Source organism: Aegilops tauschii, chromosome 5 (assembly GCF_002575655.3).
Source record: "Aegilops tauschii subsp. strangulata cultivar AL8/78 chromosome 5, Aet v6.0, whole genome shotgun sequence".
NCBI classification, from domain to species: Eukaryota; Viridiplantae; Streptophyta; class Magnoliopsida; order Poales; family Poaceae; genus Aegilops; species Aegilops tauschii.
Genome location: NC_053039.3, coordinates 342,042,948 through 342,054,812, shown reverse-complemented (window position 1 = coordinate 342,054,812; position 11,865 = coordinate 342,042,948). Strand labels below are relative to the sequence as shown.

The 11,865-nt window shown below is 48.5% G+C and overlaps 2 protein-coding genes across 2 annotated transcripts; both read left to right on the top strand.

Annotated features, from left to right (window-relative positions):
• The first annotated feature begins 5,831 nt into the window (after positions 1-5,831).
• On the top strand, positions 5,832-9,343 carry LOC109774125 (probable polygalacturonase). The gene is made up of 5 exons (XM_020332841.4): positions 5,832-6,758; positions 7,096-7,216; positions 7,732-7,980; positions 8,211-8,364; positions 8,561-9,343. The coding sequence occupies exons 1-5, from the start codon at positions 6,213-6,215 to the stop codon at positions 9,084-9,086; spliced, it is 1,596 nt and encodes a 531-aa protein (XP_020188430.1). The 5' UTR covers positions 5,832-6,212; the 3' UTR covers positions 9,087-9,343.
• A 569-nt stretch (positions 9,344-9,912) lies between these two features.
• On the top strand, positions 9,913-11,625 carry LOC109774126 (photosystem I chlorophyll a/b-binding protein 6, chloroplastic). The gene is made up of 4 exons (XM_020332842.4): positions 9,913-10,295; positions 10,417-10,620; positions 10,722-11,274; positions 11,364-11,625. The coding sequence occupies exons 1-4, from the start codon at positions 10,243-10,245 to the stop codon at positions 11,379-11,381; spliced, it is 828 nt and encodes a 275-aa protein (XP_020188431.1). The 5' UTR covers positions 9,913-10,242; the 3' UTR covers positions 11,382-11,625.
• Positions 11,626-11,865: the final 240 nt, after the last annotated feature.

Genomic DNA, 11,865 nt, shown 5'->3' with positions numbered 1-11,865 from the left:
ATAAAGTTGTTATTTATATTTCCTTATATCATGATAAATGTTTATTATTCATGCTAGAATTGTATTAACCGGAAACTTAGTACATGTGTGAATACATAGACAAAACAGAATGTCCCTAGTATGCCCCTACTTGACTAGCTCGTTAATATAAGATGGTTAAGTTTCCTAACCATAGACATGTGTTGTCATTTGATGAACGGGATCACATCATTAGAGAATGATGTGATGGACAAGACCCATCCGTTAGCTTAGCATAATGATCGTTTAGTTTATTGCTATTGCTTTCTTCATGACTTATACATGTTCCTATGACTATGAGATTATGCAACTCCCGAATACCGGAGGAACACTTAGTGTGCTATCAAACGTCACAACGTAACTGGGTGATTATAAAGATGCTCTACAGGTGTCTCCGATGGTGTTTGTTGAGTTGGCACATATCGAGATTAGGATTTGTCACTCCGTGTTTCGGAGAGGTATCTCTGGGCCCTCTCGGTAATGCACATCACTATGAGCCTTGCAAGCAATGTGACTAATGAGTTAGTCATGGAATGATGCATTACAGAACGAGTAAAGGGACTTGCTAGTAACGAGATTGAACTAGGTATGAGGATACCGACGATCGAATCTCGGGCAAGTAACATACCGATGACAAAGGGAACAACGTATGTTGTTATGCGGTTTGACCGATAAAGATCTTCGTAGAATATGTAGGAGCCAATATGAGCATCAAGGTTCCGCTATTGGTTATTGACCGGAGAGGTGTCTCGGTCATGTCTACATAGTTCTCGAACCCGTAGGGTCCGCACGCTTAACGTTCGATGACGATTTGTATTGTGAGTTATGTGTTTTGATGAACCAAAGGTTGTTCGGAGTCCCGGATGAGATCACAGACATGACGAGGAGTCTCAAAATAGTCGAGACATAAAGATTGATATATTGGACCATGTTATTCGGACATCGGAAGTGTTCCGAACAGTTCGAAAAAAAAGGAGTGTCGGAGGGGTTACCGGAACCCCCCGGGGGAACTAATGGGCCACCATGGGCCTTATTGGAGAGAGAGGAGGGCAGCCAGGGCAGGCCGCGCCCCCCTTGCAGTTCGAATTGGACAAGGGAAGGAGGGGCAGCGCCCCCCTTTCCTACTCCCTCTCCTTCCTTCCTCCTCTCTTCCTTGTGGAGGAATCCTACTAGGATTGGTAATCCTAGTAGGACTCCCTCTCCTTGGGCGCGCCCCTAGGGCCGGCCGACCTCCCCCTCCCTCCTTTATATACGGGGGCAGGGGCAGCCTAGAACACACAAGGTGATCTTTTTTAGCCGTGTGCGGTGCCCCCCTCCACAGTTACACACCTCGGTCATATAGTTGTAGTGCTTAGGCGAAGCCCTGCGTCGGTAACTTCATCATCACCATCGCCATGTCGTCGTGCTGACGGAACTCTCCCTCGGCCTCAACTGGATCAAGAGTTCGAGGGACGCCATCGAGTTGAACGTGTGCTGACCGCGGAGGTGCCGTGCGTTCGATACTTGGATCAGTTGGATTGCGAAGACGTTCGACTACATCAACCGCGTTACTAAACGCTTCCGCTTTCGGTCTACGAGGGTACGTAGACACACTCTCCCCGCTTGTTGCTATGCTTCTCCTAGATAGATCTTGCGTGATCGTAGGCAATTTTTCTGAAATACTACGTTCCCCAACAGAAGGCTAGGCCTTCGATCATTCTCAAATGGCTTCCTATCATCTTACGACCGGTGACCGTACGTGACAACCCGCGGAGGGGGCATCCGAGTGTGATAATAATCATCGTGCCGCCAAGGAGGGGTGACCTGATCACAAGTCTCCATACCAATCTCCACGTCTTCATGGCGCAATCGGGTTGTGAGCCAAGTGGACTGTATCGGCCTAGGCCGATCTACTATGGATGCAATCATGGGACTGTGACACGACTGAGTTCTGTGCCAGGGCCGTCTTGAGCAAAACTTGTATCTGTCGAATACCTTCGCGTGCTGCTGAATTGGACGGCTGGATCGAGTCGGCGATTCGGGTTGCCGCCGCGAAGTTTTGCAGCGCAGTGCAGAGCACTCGGTATTTTTTGTGGCTGATTGTTTGGAAACAATAGCCTTCGGCTCCGATTGGTGCTAGGTTGTTGACGAGCACGGTCATCGAGTGTCTTCTGCAACTGCTCGAGGCGTTCGCGCTCGGCTATAGTGGCCAAAAGTGTCGACTATAGTGCCATAGCTTCGGGAGTTGTCCCTGTGATAGGGGTGAGCAAAGCCTGCTCATTCCTCTGCCTGAGTTCTTCCCTCTGCTCCTGAGTGAGAGGTTGGAGGACATGCTGCTCATTGTCCTCCCCGATGCCATCATTGGTGTGCCCGCGTGATGCACCCTCGAGGCCATCGCGAGGACCTGTGTATACGGGAGGGCCATTATCCATACCTGCCATCAAAACCTCAGCAGAGGACTCGATGCTCTCGCGATCGAACTCGTCTCGTACCGGAGGAACACCTTGTGTGCTATCAAACGTCACAACGTAACTGGGTGATTATAAAGATGCACTACAGGTGTCTCCGAAGGTGTTTGTTGGGTTGGCATAGATCGAGATTAGGATTTCTCACTCCGTGTATCGGAGAGGTATCTCTGGGCCCTCTCGGTAATGCACATCACTATAAGCCTTGCAAGCAATGTGACTAATGAGTTAGTTGCAGGATGATGCATTACGGAACGAGTAAAGAGACTTGCCGATAACGAGATTTAGCTAGGTATTATGATACCGACGATCGAATCACAGGCAAGTAACATACTGATGACAAAGGGAACAACGTATGTTGTTATGCGGTTTGACCGATAAAGATCTTCGTAGAATATGTAGGAGCCAATATGAGTATCCAGGTTTCGCTATTGGTTATTGACCGGAGAGGTGTCTCGGTCATGTCTACATAGTTCTCGAACCCGTAGGGTCCGCACGCTTAACGTTCGATGATGATTTGTATTATGAGTTATGTGATTTGATGACCGAAGGTTGTTCCGAGTCCCAGATGAGATCACGGACATGACGAGGAGTCTCGAAATGGCCGAGACATAAAGATTCATATATTGGAAGGTTACATTCGGACACCGGAATGGTTCGGGTCGTTTTGGGTGAATTTTGGAGTACCGGGGGTTACCGCCCCCCCCCCCCCGGGGGGGGGAAGTTATTGGGCCTCATGGGCCTAGTGGTGGAAGAGAGGAGGCCGGCCAGGGAGTGGCGCGCGCCCCTCCTAGCCCAAACCGAATTGGACTAGGTTTGGGGGGGGGCCTTTCCTTCTTTCCTCCTCCTCCTTCCCTCCTTCTCCTACTAGGAATAGGAAAGAGGAGGGGGATCCTACTTGGACTCGGGAGTCCTATAGGATTCCCCACACCTGGCGCGCCCCCTAGGGCCGGCCACCTCTTCCCTCCCCTCCTTTATATACGTGGTCGGGGGGCACCCCATAGACACAGAAGTTGATCTTTTAGCCGTGTGCGGTGCCCCTCCACAGTTACACACCTCGGTCATATCATCATAGTGCTTAGGCGAAGCCCCGCGTCGGTAACTTCATCATCATCGTCGCCACGCCGTCGTGCTGACAGAACTCTCCCTTGGCCTCAACTGGATCAAGAGTTTGAGGGACGTTATCGAGCTGAACGTGTGCTGACCGCGGATGTGCCGTGCGTTCTGTACTTGGATCGGTTGGATCGCGAAGACGTTCGACTACATCAACCGCGTTATTAAATGCTTCCGCTTTCGGTCTACGAGGGTACGTAGATACACTCTCCCCGCTCGTTGCTATGCTTCTCCTAGATAGATCTTGCGTCATCGTAGGCAATTTTTTTGAAATACTACGTTCCCCAACACTACTTGTGAGCTGCGTTGGCATTTTTCGCGAAGAGGAAGGGTGAAGCAATATAGTAGCGGAGAAGTAATTCCCTTAGTGAGAACAAAGGTTATCGAACCAATAGGATAACCACACAAATTTGCGTCTTCAGCACCTACACACACAAAAGCAAACACTTGCACCCAACGCGGGGAAGAGGGTTGTCAATCCCGTTGAACTCGTTACCTGCAAGGATTAATTCTGATGGTGATAGATAGATAAAAAGAAAAGTAAAAAAATGCAGCAAAGTATTTTTGGTTTCTAGCAATATGATTAAGTAGACCCGGGGGGGCATAGTTTTCCCTAAAGGCTTCTCTCTCGAACACATAACATACAGTGGGGTAAACAAATTACTGTTGGGCAATTGATAAAAAAGCGTGTAGTTATGATGTTATAGATGGCAACAATCACATATATAGGCATCACGTCCGTGACAAGTAGACCGAAACAATTCTGCATCTACTACTATTACTCCAGTTTGAGAGCGCTTCTATGCTTCCCTCTCTAGGTATTAAGTTCATGGCAAACAGAGTAATGCATGAAGCATGATAACATGATGTAGATAAAGTAAACCCAATCAATATGAATAAACCTCGTTGTTTTACCCTTAAATGCAACAATACAACGTGTCTCGCTACCCCTTTTGTCACTGGGTGAGAACACTGCAAGATTGAACCCATTACAAAGCACCTCTCCCGCTGAAGATAAATCAATCTAGTTGGCCAAATTAAACAGATATATCAGAGAGAAATACAAAGCTATAACAGTGATGCAAAATAAAGTTCAGAAAAGACACACATTAAAAATGCATCATCCATACTACTCATATGTAATAAATATTCTACAACTATGAAATATGCAAATATAATAATAAATTATATGTTAGTAGTAGTAGTAGTAATAATAATAATATAGCTACGTTCATATTTAATTATGTAAATTTTCAATATAAAATCCACCAAGGCATGAAGGAGTAAGAGGACCACGCACATAGTAATTTTTATTGAGGGTTCCATGCAAGTAGTATTAGAACGTTCTCTATACTTAATTATTTCCTCTTTTTCCCTTAATTGATGTGATTTTACATGATCCCAATAAACCAAAAAGAATCTTGAAAGATTCGGTCTATGTTGATCTTCGATGGATACATTCCTTGTTTGTGTGTCTAGAGGTAGTCTAAAACCCTTGGACCTTAGGTGGCCAGGGTAAACTTTCTCCTTCAAATTTCACCGGCGAGCCCGTGGATTCGCCTTCCCTCTGCCTGCCGCTCCGACGGACGGCGGCGGGAAGGGGAATCCCGTTGCCTCCGCTCCGGTTAGTAGTTTATGTTAGAACTTTTTTAGTCCTCCCAGGTGCGGTGCACGGGCGGATGGCGGCGCTACTTCTACAAGTTAGTGTTCCAGGCTCTGATCCTCCTCGAGTTCATCCGTCTGGATGTAGTAAATGGAGCTCCGACGTAGGTTCCTATTGTCTTTTTGGGGCGGTGAGATTAGGGTTTCTCATCTTATGGCGAGATTTGATGTCAGGTGCTTCAGATCCATGCAAGGGTTCAACGACGACGACAGCAGCTCCAGGGCGCTGGACATTAGGGGCACGTGTTCGAAGACTTCCCGGCTGTTATCGACAAGGTCAAGACGGCTCCCGCAGGGAAGCGGCGACAACGGCGCGTCGGCGGCTCATTCTGACGACAGTAGTGATTGTTTGGAGGTCTTGAAATCTTAATGTAATTTTTATTATGTTTGAGATGCTTTGTACTTCTGCTGAACTTTAATAAAAGATCTGAATGATTTTCCAAAAAAAGGTAGTCTAAAACCTGAATCTATTTGTCACTTCTAGTGTTTTGTACTGAGATGATAGATGAAGAATAGACCGGATGTTGTTAAAAAAAAACGAAAAAGAGGAAGCGGAGGGGGAGTACTTCTTGGGTCGAGCATCAGCGGAAGCGTAGAAGCAACAAACATAGCCACGGGCAACTCGAGTCAGTCAATCCGACGGCCCGCACGGGCTGACGGCAGTACGCAGTGGGGGGCTATTCGGTCATTCCGCCGTCTTGCTGGCCGTCGTCGTGGTTCCTCCCCCAACCCCACGGCCGGCACCACCACTGCGCCAGCGCGCTCAAGTGCCAGTGACCTCACCGCCTCCCGCCCTTTTTAAACTAGTGCTCCCGAGGTCCGGCTCACCACCGCCGCGCTCCCGCTCCCGCTTCCTCCCCCACCCCAACCCCCATGGGCAGCAAAACCCTAGCAGCATCCCCCCGACAGACGCACCAACCGGTTGGTACTGCGCGGCGTAGCACGTAGATCCCGCCCCCGCGCCGACCGGATCCGATGGCGGAGATCGCCGTCGGCGTCTCCTCCCCGCGCGCCTCCGTCGCCGCCGCCGCGGCGGCGGCGGCGGCGTCGGCCTCCGCCGGCCCGGCGGTGCTGTCCTCCCCGCGCGCCGCGCTAAGCCGGGGCGCGCATCAGTTCCACCACCGGCGGTGGGCGCCGCCGGCGATCTCGCCGTCCTACAGGGCGTACCTGGTCGCGCTCTGGCTCGTCGGCTTCGTGCTCGTCTTCCTCTGGCAGAACACCTCCATGGGCCGCCTGCGGCTCTACAACCGGCCGCCCATGCCCAAGCGCGCGCCGTCCGCTGCCGCATCGATGGGCCAGTGGGTGGCCTCGCCGCCGGTGTACGACTTGAGGGAGTTTGGGGGCGTCGGGGACGGGCGGACGCTCAACACGGCGGCCTTCGAGGCCGCGGTGGCGGCCATCTCGGAGAGGGGCGGCGGGAGGCTCACCGTGCCTGCCGGCCGGTGGCTCACCGCGCCGTTTAACCTCACCAGCCACATGACGCTCTTCCTGGCTGCTGGCGCTGAGATCCTCGGGGTCCAGGTGAGGCATTTCAGCTGCACTTTCCACCAGCTTGCTTAATTTTACACTCACACGTTTTGACAAGGTTGTATGACCAGTCACAAGTGTAGTCGTGGTATAGTTAAACACTTAAAAACCATATGATGAATTAGTGACTCACATTAACTTTAGAATAACACTGGTCCTGTCCACTCATGCTTAGCCTGTAAAGGAATTATAATGATGTCATTTTGTTTCAACCTTACAGAAAGTTGAACTAGGATGTTCTTACTTATTGTCTGGCTGTAACTTTTACAGTTTGGTGCATTTTCTTCCAATGAATCAACATTGACAGCTTATTGCGTTACTTACATGTAAGGATGAAAGATACTGGCCATTGATGTCTCCATTACCATCATATGGATATGGAAGAGAGCACAAGGGACCTCGATATGGGAGCCTCATACACGGTCAAGACCTGAAGGATGTGATTATAACCGGTAAGTAATATTGTATGTTTCCTTTTGTTGCATTTTAACGCTGATGATAGTGTGAACTTTATGTTTTTTCTATATATGCTTACTTGCTTAGTTCATTTCAATGCTTAATTATTACTTTGAACTTTGTGTTTGCATTCTGAAATTAAAGCAAGGATTGACTGCCATCATATTATGGTGTGTGTGGCCTTTAAATTAACACCCTAATTGCTAAACATAGGAACATAAGTGAAATTGGTAAAATGAAGTATCAGTATTTGCGACCACCTATCTTATAAATCATCATAAGTCCTATGTTATGAGGCCTCCTATTAAGTATTTTGAATATAAGACCAACGGTTTTGTTGGTTATTCATGTGAAGATATTGTTACCTGTTACCAGAATAATCATGAATATGTGGCCATGATTCTAATGTGCCAATTTAATTGCTAAATATTCTTTCTATCAGCCTTTTTGTCCTGAAATTGGTCAGGCATTTCGTTAGCTGAGACTCATCATCTCTTTATCTGTCTAATAGGTCATAATGGCACTATAAATGGGCAAGGCCAAAGTTGGTGGATCAAATTTCGCAAGAAACTCCTCAATCACACCAGGGGTCCTCTTGTTCAGCTCATGCGGTCAAGTAACATTACTATTTCTAACATCACATTACGTGATTCTCCCTTCTGGACACTTCATCTATATGACTGCAAGGATGTCACAGTCTCGGGAACTACTATTCTGGCTCCAATTGCTGGGGCTCCAAACACCGATGGGATAGATCCAGGTCATTTTCCAACTTTTGCGGTTTACTTAATTCCTGAGCTCTTATTTGTTTCAGCTACAGCTCACATTGTTCAATGACTGGATAACAATCTAGCCTCTTTATATTCATTGACAATATGAACCCTACAACTTTGTACTTCCATGTTATCTTGGTTTCTTAACTTATTATTATATGATTTGGAACATTTTATACAACACTCAGATTCTCAGTTGCGTTTACTGCTTATGCAGATTCTTGCGAGAATGTGATGATTGAAAATTGCTATATTTCTGTTGGTGATGACGGGGTAGCTATAAAGAGTGGTTGGGATCAATATGGAATTGCTTATGGGCGTCCGTCTACTAACATCACTGTTCGCAATGTCATAATCCGCTCAATGGTCAGGTAATTCATTTGTTTTGGTTCACTTTGTTAGCCCTTCTGTTAATTTATCAGTTGAGATTGGCGAATAAGAACGTTAATAGTACCAAAATGCAGCTTTTCATGTACAGTGAATTACTCTGAAATGTATGGGTGTTACTAGTCAAAGTTTGTCAGATCAGCTTAATTGCGTGTTTAATCTCTTTTCCCGTCTGGACAGCGCTGGCGTGTCTATAGGAAGCGAGATGTCTGGTGGTGTCTCAAACGTTTTGGTAGAGAACGTCCACATTTGGAGTTCGCGGCGAGGTGTGAGGATAAAGACTGCCCCTGGAAGAGGGGCCTATGTAAACAACATTGTCTACAGAAACATAACCCTAGAAAATGTCCGTGTTGGCATCGTGATAAAGACCGACTATAACGAGCACCCAGATGAACGGTTCGACCCGAAGGCTGTTCCTGTTGTCGGCAACATCTCTTATACGTCAATCCATGGGCAAAGGGTGCGGGTGCCCGTCAGGATACAAGGGAGCGCAGAGATCCCCGTGAGGAATGTTACTTTCCATGATATGTCGGTTGGCATACTTGACAAGAAGCACCATGTTTTCCAGTGCTCCTTCGTCCAGGGGCAGGTCATCGGCTATGTTTTCCCTGTGCCCTGCAAGAACCTGGACCTGTACAATGAGCGGCGCGAGATGGTTAAACAATCGACACTGCAGAACATTTCTGATATCGACTACAGTTTCTGACACGGTGGTTCGTCTCACTGTACTATTTAGGAGTATCCAGTGATCAGCTAGTCTTGTTTTACTGCATACACAGGAAATTTTGTTTGTAGCTGTTTACACCTCCCTCTGTCTCAGGCGTGTATTTAAGGAGGCCCAGACTTGTCTATACTGTGTCATAGAATGGTTCATCTGTTTTCACATTTCATCCCTGTATTTCTACACACGAATTAAACAATTAAAACCTCACTAACAACAATATTTACAGCAGCTGTTTTTTATGTTCGGTTTGGAAATCTCACTCTGTCAAAAGGTCTTCAAAATAACGTCAGTACAGCCATACAGGGTAAAACACCTTGTCCCTTGTGTAATTGGAACAAATCTTATTCTGCTAGTCTTTTGGTGAAGCAGTGGCAGCACAGCTTCTTTTGGTTTGATTTTCTCTTTGGCTTCGAATTACATATGAAAAAGCAGGGCAGTATTCTTTTTTCTTTCGCAGCATGCTCTCTGATTTACGGATTCATAGAGGGTGAGCACCATTTTTTTTTAGGGAGGTGAGAACCAACCTCAGTTGACTGAGAAAGGTTTGAAATACAATATTAATCAAGTTTCTACATGTCAGGGATCAGCAGTATATACTCCCTCCGTTCCTAAATATAAGTCTTTTTAGAGATTTCAATAAGGACTGCATACGGATCACGGATGTATATAGACATATTTTAGAGTCTAGATTCACTCATTTTCTCCGTATGTAGTCCACATTGGAATCTCTAAAAAAACTTATATTTAGGAACAGATGGAGTATTACATTTGGTACAAAAGAACTGAACCAATTTTTTTTCATTGTCAGTACTAGTCTATCCAAAATAAATTAGGGGAGTAGTCTGTCAAGTTTCTTCCATTCCTGGAAAAAAAAAGAGTTGGCTTCTTTCAGTGTCAATGAGAAGGCCGTGAACAATGTTCAAACAAAAAGGCCGTGAGCAACGAATGGGCATCCAACTTAGAAGAAGCCCACGAGACAGTTTCTACGACAGCGGGCAAAAGAAAAAAAAACTGGCGTCCCGCCATTGGCTCAGCGCAGCGCCTTCTCCCTCCCTATCCTCATCTACTCCAAACGGATAACCCGCTGGCGGGTGCAGTGCCATTCCCGCTCCTCCCTCTCCCCCATCCGGAATCCTCCATGGCGACTCCTCTGCCCACCGGCTCATTCTCAGCATGTCGCCTCCAACCAAGGTAATCACCAACGTGCTCTGGTAAATTTGCTTTGAAACCTCTCGGATCATCGTAAAAATGCTGAACCGTCGTTGCTGCATGCCCGTCTGCTTGCTTGTTCCGAACTTCTGATCGAGCTTAGGATCCGGGCGTTGCATGCCACTAAGCCGCCGGTGCAGAATGCTGGCGCGGCAGCGGCAGCGGCAGCGTGCGCTCCCGTCCGGCGGGGCAGCAGCCACCGTACTGGCGCGACCAAGAGCAGCCTGTCCACGGTGTGCGAGCCGCTGGGGCCCGACCGGCCCGTCTGGTTCCCCGGCACCGCCCCTCCGCCGTGGCTCGACGGCAGGTAACTGAACCAATTTCATACTCCGGGCATCGTTCGTGGAAAATACGTACTGAATTTCATTTCGTCTCTGACATTATTCCTGTGCTGCCGTTTCCCTTCAGCCTTCCGGGAGACTTCGGATTTGATCCTCTGGGATTCGGATCGGAGCCGGAGTCGCTGCGGTGGTTCGCGCAGGCGGAGCTGATGCACGGCCGGTGGGCGATGCTGGCGGCGGCCGGGATCCTGGTCCCGGAGGTCCTGCACAAGTGGGGCTTCATGGAGGAGTTCTCCTGGTACACGGCCGGCGAGCGCGAGTACTTCGCGGACCCGTGGACGCTCTTCGTGACGCAGATGGCGCTCATGGGGTGGGTGGAGGGCCGGCGGTGGATGGACTACCTCAACCCGGGGTCCGTGGACATCGAGCCGCGGTTCCCCAACCGCAAGAACCCCACCCCGGACGTGGGGTACCCGGGGGGCCTGTGGTTCGACTGGGGCAACTGGGGCCGCGGCTCGCCGGAGCCCGTCATGGTGCTCCGCACCAAGGAGATCAAGAACGGCCGCCTCGCCATGCTCGCCTTCGTCGGCTTCTGGTTCCAGGCCGTCTACACCGGCCAGGGCCCCCTCGACAACCTCTTCGCGCACCTCGCCGACCCCGGCCACTGCAACATCTTCTCGGTACGTACATGCAAATACACGCTTGGTTACTTATGATTTGCTTCTGTGATTCTCATGCAGATCATTTTATGTCACGTGACATCGTGCAGGCGTTCACGTCCCACTGATCGTGGCAGAGTGGCCAACGGTGTTGCTATGGCAGAAGGTTTTTGCGGTGAACTTGAGCACTAAGGCTTTGGGGGCGTCATCTTGCCCGTTGGAAAATGTGAATATTACAGTGGAAATGAGCCGGGGAAGATGCTTTTAGTGATACACCTCTGTATAATGAAATACTCCCACTAGGCCAAAACAAAATGCTACTACCACCACAGGCCAAACAGTAACATCAGAATCGTACAACTGTTATACTTCTTGATACGCGTAATTTCTTCTTGGTTAACCCAAACCCTAGGCCAGAGGCAACGTGTGCAGTGTAAAACAAAGGGTAGAATGGTGTGGTCGATGCAGACAATGGGCGCCGCTCGTCTATGATATATTACTCCCCTTGAGCCAGCCATGAGATCATTTAGAAAGTCTTACCGAGCTATCATGTCGTCCCTTGAGCTAAACGATGTGTCAATGGTCGGCGCTGGTCTTTCAGCTCAAATATGT